At 40.0% G+C, this 16,359-nt stretch overlaps 1 protein-coding gene across 10 annotated transcripts in view; it reads left to right on the top strand.

Moving 5' to 3' along the window:
- LOC308404971 (CUB and sushi domain-containing protein 3-like) overlaps positions 1 to 16,359 on the top strand; it is a 251,895-nt gene that overhangs the window by 221,222 nt on the left and 14,314 nt on the right. For all 10 annotated transcript variants that reach the window (XR_013973240.1, XM_080895307.1, XM_080895306.1 and 7 more), the window contains 5 exons: positions 3,742 to 3,924; positions 8,610 to 8,783; positions 13,519 to 13,692; positions 14,104 to 14,177; positions 15,289 to 15,400. Coding sequence is in view for 9 of the 10 variants with exons in the window: in XM_080895307.1 (XP_080751433.1) it covers positions 3,742 to 3,924; positions 8,610 to 8,783; positions 13,519 to 13,692; positions 14,104 to 14,177; positions 15,289 to 15,400 (717 nt within the window). In the remaining variant the exon portion in view is untranslated. The remainder of the gene's footprint in view (positions 1 to 3,741; positions 3,925 to 8,609; positions 8,784 to 13,518; positions 13,693 to 14,103; positions 14,178 to 15,288; positions 15,401 to 16,359) is intronic.

The following is a 16,359-nucleotide window of genomic DNA, read 5'->3' as shown; positions in this document are numbered from 1 at the left end:
ATTTATTTTATCAACTAAGCAATTGGGAGATTATCAACAGCTGATACCTATTTTATACATTTTCTATATTGTTTCTTGTGATTGTGCGATCAAAGATCATCATCATCATCATATGAGCCCTCAACCTGAATGTAGAGAAAAACCACTCAAAATGTATGGAAAAGAACCATCTGGATGCTGATGATAAATAAATAAATAAATAAATACACACTTTGAAAAAAAGAACTTGTAAAAATATGTTATGCAGTAAATTGCTGGGTGTGAACCACCTGCATTTTTTTAACTATCCATCCATGCTCCGCGCATCTCTGATAAATCGCTGCAGTAATTTTAAGGGTAACTTTTACAGACAGCGGATTCCTTTGTCACAATAAGGTGATCGTTCAAACAGCTCTCTCACCCCCCCACCCCCCCTCAGAAGGCCAATGACTGCAAAAAAACTCTGGCCAAAGATCCGCTGTAGGCTGTTTGTGATTTTAACACATATAAACAGTATCCCAGGAATCACTGACAGCAGGTATTTACACAAAACTGGTACAAAAACAATCATTTTCTTTGTATTTTCCTGAACCAGCCCCCCCCAAAAATGCTATGCAGCCCAAACAGCTGATAAGTTACACACACTCTGCAGTTGAGTAAAGAGGCGTGTTTATAGTGGAAAGTAGACGCTCCCCAGGAGAAGAAAAGGTGGATGCCTAGCTTCTGACATTCAGCTGAGAGCTCGCTGTGAGTTAACAGTCAGCCGGCTGACCTCTGGTTGAAAGCGGCAGTTTTCAGTGGCTATATCTGGAGCATGTATATTAAATAGTAAATATCTAACTAATAACTAATAATTTATTTGACATTAATTTCGAGAGGATGATAAATCTTACTAGTAAATACTAAACTTTATTTAATAAATAAAAGCGGCAGCACTCTTGACTTAGGCTTACACCAGCCATTCCCTATCTGAAGTTGAGTATTTTTCACATTTCCTGTCAAATATCACACAGGCAAATTTTTGTTCAGACAGTCAATATTACCAGAAAATGAACCTTACATGCTTTGGTGAGACCCAGATGTTATCTTTCCTCCACAATGCACCACAGAAAAGCTTGTCCTTGTAGTGTAATTACTACATTATTACATGAGTAGTCAAATATCATAGGGCTAAATTCTTAGAATTCGAAACATGGTTTACGTTATCTGACTTAGACTGGAAGTTGATAACAAGTTTAATAAGTAGTAAGTTACTGTGTGCAGAGCCACAGAACCACTTTGGGTGAGGAATATTATGACAACTGCACATTAAACATCAAATGTATCAGTACCAGCTCCACTGCAGTTTATTCTTTGTCAGATTATGATATTTGGGGCAGGAATCTGTAAGAAGGATGCAGTACGGCATTGCTTCAGTTAACAGAAAAAGCACACAACAAATGACTATACATGCCAAACAAGCATAAAGGGTGCTGTTGTGGTTTCATGTTAATTTTCAAAATAAATGAGACTAGATTGTTCACATAGTGACATCAGTTTCAATCTCGTAAAATGAAGAATCCAGCTTTTCCCATGTGTTCTGTCAGAATACAAAGCTGGTTTTACCCAGGAAGGAAATACATCTCCAAGTGCTGAATTCCTTGGCAATAACCAAAAATAAACAAACAGAAATTAATTTAAGGGAGGAGGCGTTAGCAGTGACAGCCATATGCATCAAACTGACTTCTTACATGAAGGTGAACAAGTCAGGAAAGATTTTGTAATAAGTATGCACAAATTAGAGCCTCCGAGATGAAACGAGGGCTATGAAAAAGCAATCAAATAAAGGCTGGCAACTATAATTTCATCAGCGGTAGCACTGGGTTAAGACCTGACAACATACTGGGCCAACACTCAGCCATCTGTTTACTTTGGAGAAATTGTGCCATGAAAAGAAGCCAAGAGTAGGGATATGAAAAGAAGAGACTGCACAAAATACATTATTATTATTTTTATTAGTTCCTCTGCTGATTTAGACAAATTATATAACTAGAGTGGCGTAATCTAGAATGGAGAAGTGCAAGTAAACATTACGATTACTGTTAGTAGTATTATGACAATGTAGGTGTCACTTAGTCTTATGTCATGTGCACAGCAAACTGGCAATGTAGCTATTCCTTATTTTCACATAACATTATGTCAGATGCCTGGAAATCATTTTTAGTTATGTTAATGCATCGAACACTTAAGAGGCCAACGAATACTGTGTTCCTTAGACGGCATCTAAAAGAGCTGCTTTATAAAATAATGATTCATTGTTACTTTATTACTGTCCACCTATCATTTATTTGTCACGTGGGCTTTTAGAAGTCATTTGAGAAACTGCTTGTATGTTGCTTTCAGTTACAAAATTATTACATTCAGACTAAAACCTCAGTGTATCTAAAAGTATCATTAAAAACCCCACGTCACTATATTCTGCTCTCAGCTCCCATTCAGGACATCCAATGGAAGTAGCTTTCTTTTTAAGAACTTAAGGATTGTAATGAAATAAACTGAATCTCAGTTTTCTGAAAAGTCCAAGTAAGCAACTTTTGTTACAAACATAAATTCACATAAATGGTGGCTGTATGCACCTTTTGGCTTGTGAAGCTGACTCTTAAAGCCCAAAGGTGGGGATTCTGACTTCCACTATCTTGATATTTTGTAGCAGAATGCAACAAGTAAAGAGCTGGATGCAAAAACCGAGGGAAATGGTACACACCTTTTCATTCACAGTGTTGACCAGTTCAGATACCTAACCTGTTTTACCTTCCTTTTTGATTGCAAATGGGAAATATTTTACAAAATAAATGTTGTATGAAATGTGACTTAAAACTATAATTATGACCAAAAACACTCCAGGGAAGTGTTTACTGAGGTCATAGTTCAAGGGAAGTGTGCTGTCTTTTTCCTTTGGGATAGATAAGTCACCCCATGCTCTCCATTAGAAAGAAAGCAGATTCAAAGTGTTCACTGGCTTCACTATTCAGATCCAGAAGCCACACTGGTAGCCTCATCGATTACAAAGACCAGCTGAAATACAAACAACATAGAAGAAAAGTACTTTTATGTATCTGTAAAACTGCAGCCAAGCTAGTTTTTCCAGTAATTCTTTACAGATAAATGTCCCTCAGAGGTGAATTGCTACTCTCTACTCTCTCATGTCCAACAGCTCATTACAGACCTGCCAAATCACACAAAAGGCAATACCCTGATCAGTCATACTTAAGTTGAACCAACGTTGCTTCTGGCAATTCACGACTACACAGAACAATTTGATTCATACGAGTGAAAGAATACTCAGAACCAATTAACATTTACCAGTCACGAACATATAACTACCGACTAGCTGGTGGTAAACACGCAGCGTTAAGTTTTTTGTGTTTTTTGTGCAGACATCTCCTGTTCTTGTCACTGTCTTGGGTATGAATTATGGGTCGAGGTGTAGCAATGATCATCATGCACAGCTGTAAATGTCACAGATATTTCAGTCATTTGATAAAATATTAGTATGACCGCTGTATCATTATTAAACCTGAAAAGAATAATCCTAACCATGATGAAGTACACAGTGATGTCGCAGTGGCACAAATAAATGCAAGATTAGGAAAAGAACTAATGATTAATGATACAAAGGAAGACTAAAAATAGAAATGTTGCTTTATGTTTCATGTTGAAGTTCACTCCACACCATTAAGGATGATTTCTGATGCAGCGCTTATTTTTTACTACCAATGGCAGTGATCACCTGTGGCGATCCCGGTATCCCAGCAAATGGACTCAGGTTTGGCGACGACACCACAGTGGGCCAGAATGTGACGTTCATGTGCCAACTGGGGTATGTGATGGTGGGAGGGGACAACTCTTTCACCAGGACCTGCACCAGCAATGGGACGTGGAGTGGAACCATGCCAGCATGTCAAGGCAAGTACCTCCCACAGATACGCATTTCTCCTACACTGTATCAAAGACTTGCTGCAGTGGACGTTCAACCTTGATAACCATCAGACAGCGTTGTAACAACCTTGGCATGCCAGCACACTGTCACGCACAATCTAAAGTGTATGCTTACATCCAGAGATCTAATGAGATTAGCAAGAAAGGTGACACAGGCTTCCTGTGTAGTCAGATACTGCCATATACTCCTCACTTAAGCGCACTGATAATGCAAATGGCAATGACACTGAAAGACATAAACCTATTTGCATAATAAGGTGCATATATTTGAAACGTACACATCCACACATAGAAATAAAGCCATTTTTAATGTGTTTCTCAAAATATCACCCATTTAATGCAAAAATCTTGCTACTTTTTATGCTTCACTGTCTATGGCCACATTCTCAGCTGGATTAAAAAAAAACTATATATCTCCATCTATGATGATTTCATCCCCCAGTCTAGAGTTGCACCTGTGAATGCAAAGAGCCGATGCTAAAAGTTCTCTGACACCTGGTGATGGATGGCTAATAAGTCCTCTCCATCACCACAAGGATACCTCTAATTGTACCCCAACAGTTAATCACTGGAGTCCTCTCCCTGAAGTTTGTGCCCATTCTACTCTATGATTAACATCAAAGTTGGAAAATCCAGGAAGAGGACTTAGCTGTTGTACGCCCATCAGCGATACATCACTCCGTGATTTATGACGCCTGAGTGGAGGCATAGATTAGCATTTCTGCGCTTGACACTCAAAAGTAAGTATTGCAGGGAAGATTAACTTGTGCAGCGAACAGCTCAAGAGTACACCAGGAAGGGGAAGAGCCCACAAGGCTAATAGGGGCTCATTGTTGCTAAGGAACTGTTCCCAGGCTGCTATCTCAGTTACAGTGAAGCAGGCCTCTTGAGGTAGACGAAAGGACAAATGAAATGAAATAGGCAGGTTGTGAGAGGTTCAAACCTCCTTTGAGTTTGTTTTTTGTGTTTCTACTTGTAACCCATATATAAGACTTTTTGGGGGGGGATCCAAAGATAGTTAAGCTCATAAGTAGCTGTTTAAGCCAGGCTACTTCTTGCCCTACTAATCTTCTCAACCTTGTCTTGAAGATTAAAAAATTACAAAATTCAGTCTGACAGTAATTGTAATATTTTATTAGTGCTATTCAATATTAACGTGCCGTGTTCTGGGGTATTGTACGGTGAAGCTGTTGGTTGAATTGATGGTCCCACAGCTGTTTAAACTGGGAGAGAAAAGAAGACAGAGGGCAATGGGTGTATATGTGCAAGTGTATAACCCTCATGTGTGCATATTAAAAGTGTGTGACATTGCTAACCTCTGAGCGCTAATCCTTGACAGCTACCGCAACCGCTCAGCCTCTCGGTCCTTGATCCAGCTACGCTTAATGGGGGTGGCGTGGAAAGGAGCAAAACCCCAGAGCTTAGGCCTCCTCATCACACTCGCTCACACACCGCTGTGCCTGAATACAATCACACGGGGGCATTCAATTACAGAAGTGTCTCTCTCATGCATACGTAGACACAGATGATTGCACACTCACGTTTTCTCCCAGCGCTGCCACTGCCTGAATGCTGTCAGCTCCCACTGACCTGTATGCATTAGTCAGTGAGCCACAAGGTCCTCCTGCCTCTGTCTCTCAACTGCCTTCGCTTTTCCGATAGCACTTATTTCTCTCATGGGATAAATGAATAAAAGAAAGGCAAGAGAGAGAGGACTTTGATTACTAAGTGGGTGCTCAACATTAATTTTCCATTCCTCGGTGTGGATGGGGTATAAAGAAGGAGTACAGACGTTTTATGCTTTGCTTTCCCCCTGTCGCCGTGTTCTTCCTGTCCTTTGGTCTCTTTCTAAGACTATCTAGGGCAAGCAATAGAAAAGCACACTGGTAATCATACGTTTTTTTATCATCACTCTCCCTGACAGCCTACGCAGTGGGACATCTCAGAAAAGGACTGGAAAAATATCTGTTTTCTTTTCTTTCATGTGAAACTAAAAACAATGCCTATTTTTGCACAAGTTTTTTTTTGTTTTGTTTTTGGTTTTTTGTTGTTCATTTTTCACGATTGGGTTTAAGTTGAAGGTGCTTGCAGTTCACTCAAGGTGAGCTGTTTTAAAGTTCTCACACCTGGCATCTGTCACCTTGTCATAGATTTTGGATGATTGTGCCACAGGAAACTGAGTTAGTATTCTAAGAAAGGGAGGGGGACGAGGGGAAAAAAGTGAGAGGAAAGCCAAGAGGAGAAAAATTGAGACAAAGAGGTTTTGCATGTGCCAAGCCTGGGCATAAATTTGCACTTAGTGTATGAGCATCAGTTTTAGCCACAGCGTTTGTGTGTGATGACGCATCCTAAGCCTTGCCCGGCAAGGATTCAGTTTGAATCCCGGGTTTGGCATGTTCAGCTAAGAGGCACTAATGCTGCTTAGAACTACTTACGAAAATGGGGACACTCTCTGCTTTTTTTAAAGCAAGTAATTTCAGATGCAGTGCTTACAGGATTAGAAGACCTACTCTTCTAATCTGTGTAAATTGCCTACTTGCACACGTGCACTCATACATTTTCTATAACCCCCCCCCCCCCCCCCTTTCGTGTCTTTTACACAGATACACCGTAAGATCACTGAAATACACACGCAAACCTGCTTTTTACTTTACAGCCTCCAGCTACGCATTTTAGTGAGATAATTCAGAATGAAGTGCCCCTTTTTTCCCAGAGCAACAACTTGGAAATCCCAAACTGAAGGCACTCTTTACTGATTCATTAACTTCAAAGGGAAACAATTTTAAGTGAACCTGTTTCTCCTTGAGAAACAAAATTACGTTAACAAACAAAACATTAAAAAACAGATTGGAGCACGAGAAGGTTTTTTGCTCTTATTTTTATTCTCTATTCACCGTGGCCTAAATACTGTTCTGATTATAGCACACTTCATATATACTGTATATGCTGCTGCAAAATGTCCATATGGAAATCATTTTGGATCTGCTGCCAACTGAGAACAAAAAGACAGTTCCACCTTTGAGAGGATGTGTGAATATCCCACAGTGGCTTGCTCCACATTTACTGTAATTTGTTGTGCAGAGAATGAAAAGTTGCGCTAACGAGGCAAGGAAGTTGTCCGTCACGTGCCTGCCTTCTATCCCCGCGTCACTCTCATGTCATAACTTGGATAATTGTCACAACTTTTTGATTTTTGAATTGTGAAAATAAGATGAAGAGAATTAAAGGCTTCTCTGTCAGGGAGCCATATGTAACAAGCACGCATGTATTTTAAATATAAACGAATCAATTGAACTTGCCACAGTTGAAAGATTCGGATAAGGCTCGACTTCAGTTTGCAGATGTTTGTTCAAGTGTTTAACCAAACACAAGAATGCCAAAAAGAAAGAAGGGAGAAAAAGACTTGGGGGTAATGATGGGTGCTGAGGGAGGATAGCAGTGGTATAAAGCAACAGCACTAATTTATTCACATCTCTAAAACCCATATCCCATCTGCGTCCCCACGGGTTCATCTCTAAGTGTGTCAGAACAAACTCTGAGCTTTATTATGCATTCATTTATTACATTTGTTGAGCTGAAAGTTTACGGCTTACACAGACGCAAGATGCCCCCCTCATTTTGCACAGAAATTATTCTGTATTCTCCAAACAGAAATCGCTCACAGTCAAAACACAGACTATTTCTCTGAGCTAAAGACCTCATTTTCAGCTGTAATCCACACTATGCAGAATGGTGAATTAGTGCCACCTCTGCTGCTTTTAATTTGATGCTTTTGGTGTAATGGGGTTTTGGTCACTGCATTGACCAGTTTTAACCTGACTTGGTTTTTAGTTTTTTTTTGTTTGTTTTTTTAAATAAAGGTCTCTAGGAAACATTTTAACCATCAGTATATGAATAGGATGATAAAAGCTTATATTTCTTGGATGAAAAGTGAGTGTATTACTGTGTTTACTGTGTGTTTACATCCATCTTACGCCATCTTAACCTCAGTGCAATTAATATTTAGCAACATTTCAATTTGAAATGTAAGATTCAGTACATGTGTAGCCATATTCTTGTAAATACAGATTAATCACAGTAGTTGTTTGTCTGTTCTCCTTGAGTTACATTCAGCAGCCATTTTGGTTGCTGAATGTAACTCACCTTTGCTGTAAGGCAGAAGAAAAACAATCTTTCCTCAAGGTTTCGTTTGACCTCTCCTGCTGGCATCCAAGGCTACTAAACCCAATATTTTCAAGTCACAACATTTTCTTGTTGTAAGTTATATTTTAGCTGAGAGTCTTCGTTTGCAAAATACCTTCTTCCAGCAAATATTCAGACTATGTCAGAGAGTGAACCATAGATGATTCCAGTAAACTATCAAAGACTATATTCTATCTATAACTCTAAATACTTCAAATTTGCTTTAGACCCTCAACTATTACAGAGGGTGGCGGTACACACTAATCATCGATTCTCCCCCTTAAAATCAGAGAGTGTCAGAATGGGAAGGTGAACTATTTCCTATTTTTTAGTTCTGACGATTTTGCTGAGATTTGAAATTTGAGTCTTGCCCTCTTTTAAGCATTGCACTCAAACTTAATTCGTTCTGATTTGTGCTTTGAATATACTCTGATGCGTCTGTGACCTGCGTATCCACTCTATCCCTACAGTGGTCACCTGTCCTACACCCCCATCCATCCCCAACGGCCTCCTTGAGGGCTCAGTCCTGGAGTGGGGAACCAGCGTGAGTTACACCTGTTTACCCGGCTATGAGCTGTCTTTTCCTGCTGTGCTAACCTGCACAGGGAACGGGACATGGAGCGGAGACTTGCCTCAGTGCTTGCGTGAGTCATCGTTTCCTACGTTCATTCATGCCCACAGTGCCTTCAGGATGATTGTAATGTACAGGAAGTCTCTCTATGTTTAGACTGAAATAAACCAGATGACATTTCTGAGACTGTCAGAAACTCGGTGATTCCAACAGTGAGCTTAATTGGACTGTTTTTGCCCGTTTTTAACCATTATCAGGCTTATGATTTTTGACTCTTAAAATAAGTCTTGCATCCTTTTGTTACATGTATTTGAGTTTCCAGACAGCTCTATACCTGCATATAATTTTGTTTCTCACATGCATTACATTAGTTTTAAGTTGTGCCCTCCAAGGCAAAATCCCGTATACACCACTTTTGCTGCTTTAAAAGGTTACTTCAAGTTAATGAAAGTCAAGGAATTTTGCTTAAGGATCATACAAATGAAATGAGACAGTCTGGCAGAGATGCAGAACAGAGATTATATCTGATCTCCTTAGTTACAACATCAGGGTCTTTTTTGTAAGCATTCAATCATACTTAACCCTTAAACCACTTAAAGTAAATTAAAAAAAAAACGTATTTCTTAAATGAAGGCTGGAAAAATGCAAAGAGGAGTTGGACGTTAGATCCTGCCCGTTTCTGAAGACGTAAATAAATATTTCATCATTAGCACGTGAAAACGAAGCTCTTATTTGGATTTTGATTAAATGAAAAGTGAATTGACCTCTAGCCTAAGTAACAAAGCTACAATATTAACGATGAAGATGATGATGATCCGAGCACAGCCACAAGTGACGTGTCGGGTGCGTCTTACTACATTAAGACCTTTCTCTGAATCATCTTTGCAAGCATAATAATAACCTCTGGGATGCATGACTGCTCAAGAGTGTCTCGCTGTCATCTGAATCATTCCTGCATTGTATCAGTCAGACAGAAATGAAATATCAAGAAGGCTAGAGTACTTGCATGCATTTGCTTCTCTCTGAATATCAGTCAGGACTAAGTAGAATAAAACAAAAGCCACTAAAAATAATCCTGCTCAAACCCTTCAAGTGCCGCTGTTTTGTTTGAAGTATCGCCACTTTAACTGCTGAATATAGGCAGTCCTTTTCGTGCTGAGTGAAGTGCTGAATTTTGCATCCTACAAACTAAATATTGCAGCCCTCGTGTGCAAGAAATCTCTGCCGTCAGATACTCGACTTTCTATTAGGTATAGCGTTTTATTGTGTATACAGTTACTTTGGCAAGGTTTTGAATTAGAGGAAAATTGGGATGTTTGTAGTATTTCATTATCACATGTTGGATCACAACAGACTGAACCTATAAAGCCCCCTGAGCCCATTTGAAAATAGTGCATTTGCTGCTGTGCTCTCTTGTAATTGATGCTGATGACAGAGTTCATTGCTTGTGGCCATCTTCAGTCAGGCGAACGCGGGCCCATTTGGGTACTTAGCTTCTGAAATGCAGCTGACAGACTGCTCGTGTTTGTGGCCACGCTACTAGAAGCATAGTACCGCTTGTAGCCATTTGCTGTACTCAGTGGCCACATAGCAGTCATTTACTGTAAGTCAGTATGCGCGCTGCTTTCTGATTTATACCCTGCTTAACTGAAAACGACCATATTTGTGCGCCATGCCCTGATAGTGCTCTAGCAAAGCTGAGTAACCAAATGCATGTTGTATTGAGGTACGCTTGTATCTTTGTTTGCCTGCTAAGAGTAAAACATGTCGCCTGTTCGTAAAATGGATAAGGTTCCACCTGATTAATGTCTGGAAGTTGTCTACTCCAATTATGGTGAGCGGAGTCATCCCTCAGCACACTACAATCATTTTTCCACATCAGCTACCCCAAAACAACCTCCCGCAGCAACGTGAGTGAGTAACCTTTATGTTCCATGATACTGTTAAGTGTATCTGGGCAGAGACATGTTTTTGAATTGGTAATTATATTTAATAGCCCTATCACTCACAACGCAGAATTCATGCTTTAGTGATTGTGCTAAATTGACACAACTTGAGAGGAATGCACTATAAATATCACCGAGTGTGACCAATAACCAACTTCTGTGGAGAACTTGGCTCTCCTGCTACATTACTCGCGGTAGGAACATGTATATGATAAATCACTGAGGTTTACCAAGGAAAATAAACGAGTCATTAAAACGGGAAGACAAAGGGGAAAAAATGCTGATCATGTTTGGTGTAGAAAAGGCTATTATCTGTGCTTTAAAGTGACAACAATGCACTATCTACAGCAGTCTGCGCTGGTGGTTATTATCAGTTGAGAAGTCATTAGAGGTAAATTCTTCTGTGGTCAAAGTTTGTTTATGGTACTGGCCATTATTACTGGGACGCTCTCCATTTTCACAGGCAAGCTGTGAATGCCCATATGCCTGCAGTATTTTTGTATCTGTGCATTAGCTGCAACTATAAAGATAATCTTAAATATTTTCTTAAGTTACCATCTTTACTGAGGAGATTTCCCAACAGAATCATAAAGTCAGCGGGACGAATCATCAAATTCCTTTTAGCTACATCATACAGATTTGCTGCAAATCAGACCTGATAAGTTTGTTATATTTTGTATGGTATGAAATCATTTTAAATATACTGCCTAGCAGTTTAGTATACATACAGCATGGCTGCACTGCTGTCTGTTTAAAAAAATATATAACTGCAATTTATCAACTTCAACTCAGCACTTTCTCTTGAAATACAGTTCAGCAAAACTCCAGGAGGTGCAATGAATCAGCAAAGCAAGTCTTTTCTTAATAGTTGAACTTTCTTTAGCCAGACAGGATTAAGATGCATGGCCCTGCTTTCTATAACAACACATATGAATCTCCTAAATTCAATGCTTGAGAATGCTAGTTCATGCGTCTGCAGGGATGCAACTTTGAATGTGGCCTCTGCATAATGATTACCTTAAAGCATTGATAATTCATCAAGGAAAGAGTGTGGCTGTGGAAAGAGCGAGAAAAACTTTGACTAGTCTCTCTCAGTCTTCCATCAACACACATATACATACACAGGAACACACAGGCACATTAAATATGCTGAGCTTGGTTTGGCCTGGGGCCATTTCTTTTATATATCCATAAAACAGTACATTATTTCCCCGCAGCCTAAAGCTCATGACTGATGTGCATGTCACCTGGTTGGCCTGTATTGTCAACCCTCCAAAGTGCCATCTGCATACAGTCTTACGATGCCTTTTTTGAAATGACAAGAATCATTTTTCAGATCTGGAACCGAATTTGCATCTTTGCTTGCTGTCATATCAAAAATGGGTAAACCACTGCAAACAAGGGGGCAGAAGCTTGCAATGCATCATTTTCACTGGGGGTCTAAAGGATAGGGAAACACATTTTCCAGGAGAAGATCCATCCCTAAATCCAAGGATTTTTTTTCCTCAGCTAACAGTATTTCCAGTAATGGCTTTAGTCAGACATCCCTGGATGGGCTGGATTCTAATCACTTCTTTTACTCGATATCTATTGTGTCAGATATTGGAAGTGAGAAAACCCTGTTGGCTTTTTTTTTTTTTTAAGGGAAAAGAGCAAACAAGAACTTATCTGTCTCCAGGCCTCCATGTAGCAGCACATGTCAGGTCTGGAGAAGCAGTGCCTGCCTTATTACAGACTTGATCCCACAGTGCTCTGGCTGCGTGACTGAAGACGGTGACTCTCACCTCTGCACTCTCACGCACTGAGCATTTCTGGATCCTCCACATCCAACAAGTATCTTTCACTGATCCACTTGGTTATAGTGGCTTGCTAGGTGCAAACATTAAATAAAGAAAAGACAGAAAAATAAACTAGCAGACTGTCTCTGGACATCACAACCATTCAGCCTAAATCACTCCAGTCAGTTTGATTAGATGTCTATAAGCAATAAATTGAGGGAGCCACAGTGGCAATCCATTGGGAATCATCTGCTGAGGTTGTGGCTTCAGTCTCATTTAAAAAAAAAATGATATCATACAAGGGGCCTGGAGAGCAACAGCAGCAGATGGCTGTAGTTGTGTTAACCTCAAGGCCCTGTCAGAGAAATTAATATTCACTTGCTAATTATTTTGATCTCAAATTGAGAGCCGTCGCCCCCCTCTCACTCCCTCTTTGCTGTCAAAATGAATATGCACATACCCACCATTAGCCCTCACCAGCAAGGTTGAGTGTTGGAAACAAAAAATAATAAAAAAAAGAGACAGAGTAATTCATCCAGAGACAAGGACGTCAATGCATCTGCCCACACGCAATAAAAAATGGGCAAAAGACTTTGTGCAACAAGCATAATGTCAATGCAATTTGAATAATTCAGTCCTTGAAGAATTTGCGGATCATATAGAGAGACATTGATTTTTACAGGCGGGAACGTGAATAAAGAGGATGTAATAAAAAGCCTATCAAAAACAGCAAAGCTCACAGCAGCAATCAAAACCAGTGTTGGCTCCTGTGGTCTGATCATGTGTGGGTACAGAAGAAGCCCCCATAGCTTATTAGTTGTGAATATAATACTGAAGACTCAGCTGAACAATGCTTTCAGTTGACTCTCTGCATGCAGTCTTCCTTTTGTGTTATGCAGCAGAAAAGAGACAGATGTTTGAATTTTAAAAAGGAGCTAGATCATTTTCTGCATTTGTAATCACACGAACAGAATATATCCTTCACACTGCACCTGGATACGTCCTGTATGGTTACAGAAACATCTGTGCTGCTGTTGTTGATCAGGAGCGGTATCAGCAATATTACACGTTTCCTCCTCTGCAGCCAAGTTCTGCGGTGATCCTGGGACGCCTCCCAAAGGAAGGCGAGAAGGACGCAGTTTCATCTTCAAGTCAGAGGTCACGTTTAGCTGCAGTGCCCCCTACGTGCTGGTCGGGTCAACAACTCGCATGTGCCAGGAAGACGGGACCTGGAGCGGATCTCAGCCCCGATGTATAGGTGAGGAAACAAAACTCGCTGATTCACCTAAACACAGAAAATCTCAGTGTTTGAAAACAGTTTTGGAGTTTTCCACTGTAATTACATTTTTCATTCCTAATTATATTACAGCAAACAAATGCACAAAAACATAAAGAACAAAAGGGCTGAAGGTGAATGAGAATCAGGTTGCCATCTGGTGTAAAACTAAATCAAAGTATAAAAATCATTTATGTGCCTCTTTATTTTCATCTGATGTTAGCTGCTAAGGAAATATTTGAAAATGCATAAAATAAAGTGCTTTTTTGTAATTTAAAGAAAATTGAAAACCAAGAAATGCATTTTATTTCCAGTCATGTTACTGCGCCACATCAGTAATGAAACTCCAGAGAGAAATCTATTTTTTTCACTGTCACATTCTAATTTTTCCAGAGCCCACGAGAACCACGTGTGAAAACCCGGGGACACCTGAGCATGGCTTCATGAATTACTCAACAGGCTTTAAGGTGAACCGAGCAAAGATTGCAATGAATGCATTTCATAAAAATGGCTGTAGGCACTTTAATTCTGGGGTGATTGTGTGTGTGTGTGTGTGTGTGTGTGTGTGTGTGTGTGTGTGTGTGTGTGTGTGTGTGTGTGTGTGTGTTTTGTTTAAGAATTTATGGTATAAAGGTGTTTGAAATATTAGAATTTCCACATTTTCCACTATATCTAACAGGTATACAGCTGTGAACACAAAGCACCCAATCAAAGTAGCACTCACTGTAACTCTGATGTGTTAATCACCCTTCGTTTTCTTCTAAATGTGCAATATCCAGTGGATTTTTGTAGGTACAGTTATCATGTATTCCTTTGGATGATGTTATGTGGGTGCAAGGATGTAGCAGAGAAGTGCGTGCATATAATTCCCCTTAAACCAACTGGATTTTTCAACCCCCTGGAATGTCCGTGGGGAGATGTGAGGGAGGAAAAAAATGCATCTTAAAAAAATAAATAAATAAGTAACTGGTGGTATGACCATTGATCTGTGCTCAGTGAGATGAGATGCTTTCAGTCTGTGTGTTTCGCTTTATTTTTGCCCTCCCTATTGCTTTTAGAGTGTCACTTACAAGTGCAATTTCTCCACGACATTCAGCTGAATGTGTGATATGTAATTTATCCCATATGAAAGCATTGGGAGCTTATTTAGATAAGTGCTTGTAATGGCTGTAGTCTTGCATTTTTCTGCATTACTGAACATTTTTACCAATATCCTGAGACTACCGAATGAGAAAATTCGCTGTTGATGATGTCTTTAAAGAGTCGACTGGGATGGTAGCAGGAAATAAAAGTCATTTATTAGCAGAACAGAAAGCAGTTGAATATTTTAACCAGAAAGTCATCTTCCTCACTCTTTAATGTCTGTGCATCAGTTGCAAACACAAACATGGGCCATCGCCTCTGGGAATAGCCTCCATCTGCCTCTACACGCTACAGATAATCATTAAAAAAGTGAAAAAAAAACTTTGGTGTGCACTGTGTTTTTTCCAGGCTCTTTAGTTTGATGCTAGGAGCCTATTGGCATTTGCATCATTGTATTGACTTTTTTCACTTTGTGTGCGGTCTGTTGGTGGCCAGGTGGGCAGCAGAGTCGACTTCCAGTGCCAGCAGGGACACATACTGCAGGGCTCCACCACAAGGCTCTGTTTGCCAGATCTCACCTGGACTGGCACCCAGCCAGCCTGCATCTGTAAGTGCTTGTTCCTTATGCTCTAACTATATCTTAACATCACTCGTTGTTGTTTTTCACTACTCCTTCTGGCATCTTGTCGCTGCTTATCCGCATTGCCGACTGCTCCAGACGCTCTGTTTTTGCTTTTCCTCAACACCCGTAGCACCCATCCTCGCACTGTCGATACCTCCCCTCAGCAACTTTTCACATTCGCTCAATCCTGCCATAACCTCTGGCCTCCCAGTAGATTGCAGCTTGCCCCTCAATCAACCTGCCATCATCCTGAGACTGTACTGAACACTGTGATCACTGTCCTTCTGTTTAAACTCCCCAAAAAGTCGACCGACACCAAACTATGGCCGTGTAGTTTAGCCCATTCACTTTGCCAAGATAAGTGGTTTTCTAAAATGTGATGTAGTCCAGTATCCTAGTAAAACCCTTTCAGCTACAGTGGGTTTTTTTACTGGAACATTTCTTATAATAAACTCCATTTTATTAAGCACCCACAATGTAAACACTTCAGCTGTGTGATGATAATGTGCTTCAGATGATATTTCGTAATCTTGATTTCATAACTACAAAAATATACGGCATCCGTTCAAATCCCAGAGACATTTACGCTGAGGAAGCAAGCTGAGGCATTGTAATACCTGCCCCGCGTCCTCTGCCTTCCTTGCAGCCCTGTGTGTCTGTGCATCTGCTGTAGTGGGAGAAGAAGGAGTTTAAGACGAATAGTGAAACCTTGAATATGTGCCTGCTGTGTTTTTGTTGTTCATACACTCAGCTAAAAACAAATCAGGTAAACCTGACAGAAGCTGTTTCAATAGAAACTTGATGCCACTGTACTAAATTAAAATTTCATGTTAAAGGTTCATTATATTCAGAGCATGATGATTTAATTGAAATTTGATGTTTTATATGTTTTATTAAAAATAAAATCTCACACTTTAGAGGTCTTTCTAGGTTCAGGTCAACTC

The sequence above is a fragment of the Rhamphochromis sp. 'chilingali' genome (genome assembly GCF_963969265.1).
Source record: "Rhamphochromis sp. 'chilingali' genome assembly, chromosome: 11".
NCBI classification, from domain to species: domain Eukaryota; kingdom Metazoa; phylum Chordata; class Actinopteri; order Cichliformes; family Cichlidae; genus Rhamphochromis; species Rhamphochromis sp. 'chilingali'.
The sequence above is the reverse complement of the archived record's forward strand: the minus strand, read 5'-3'. Positions and strand labels throughout refer to the sequence as shown.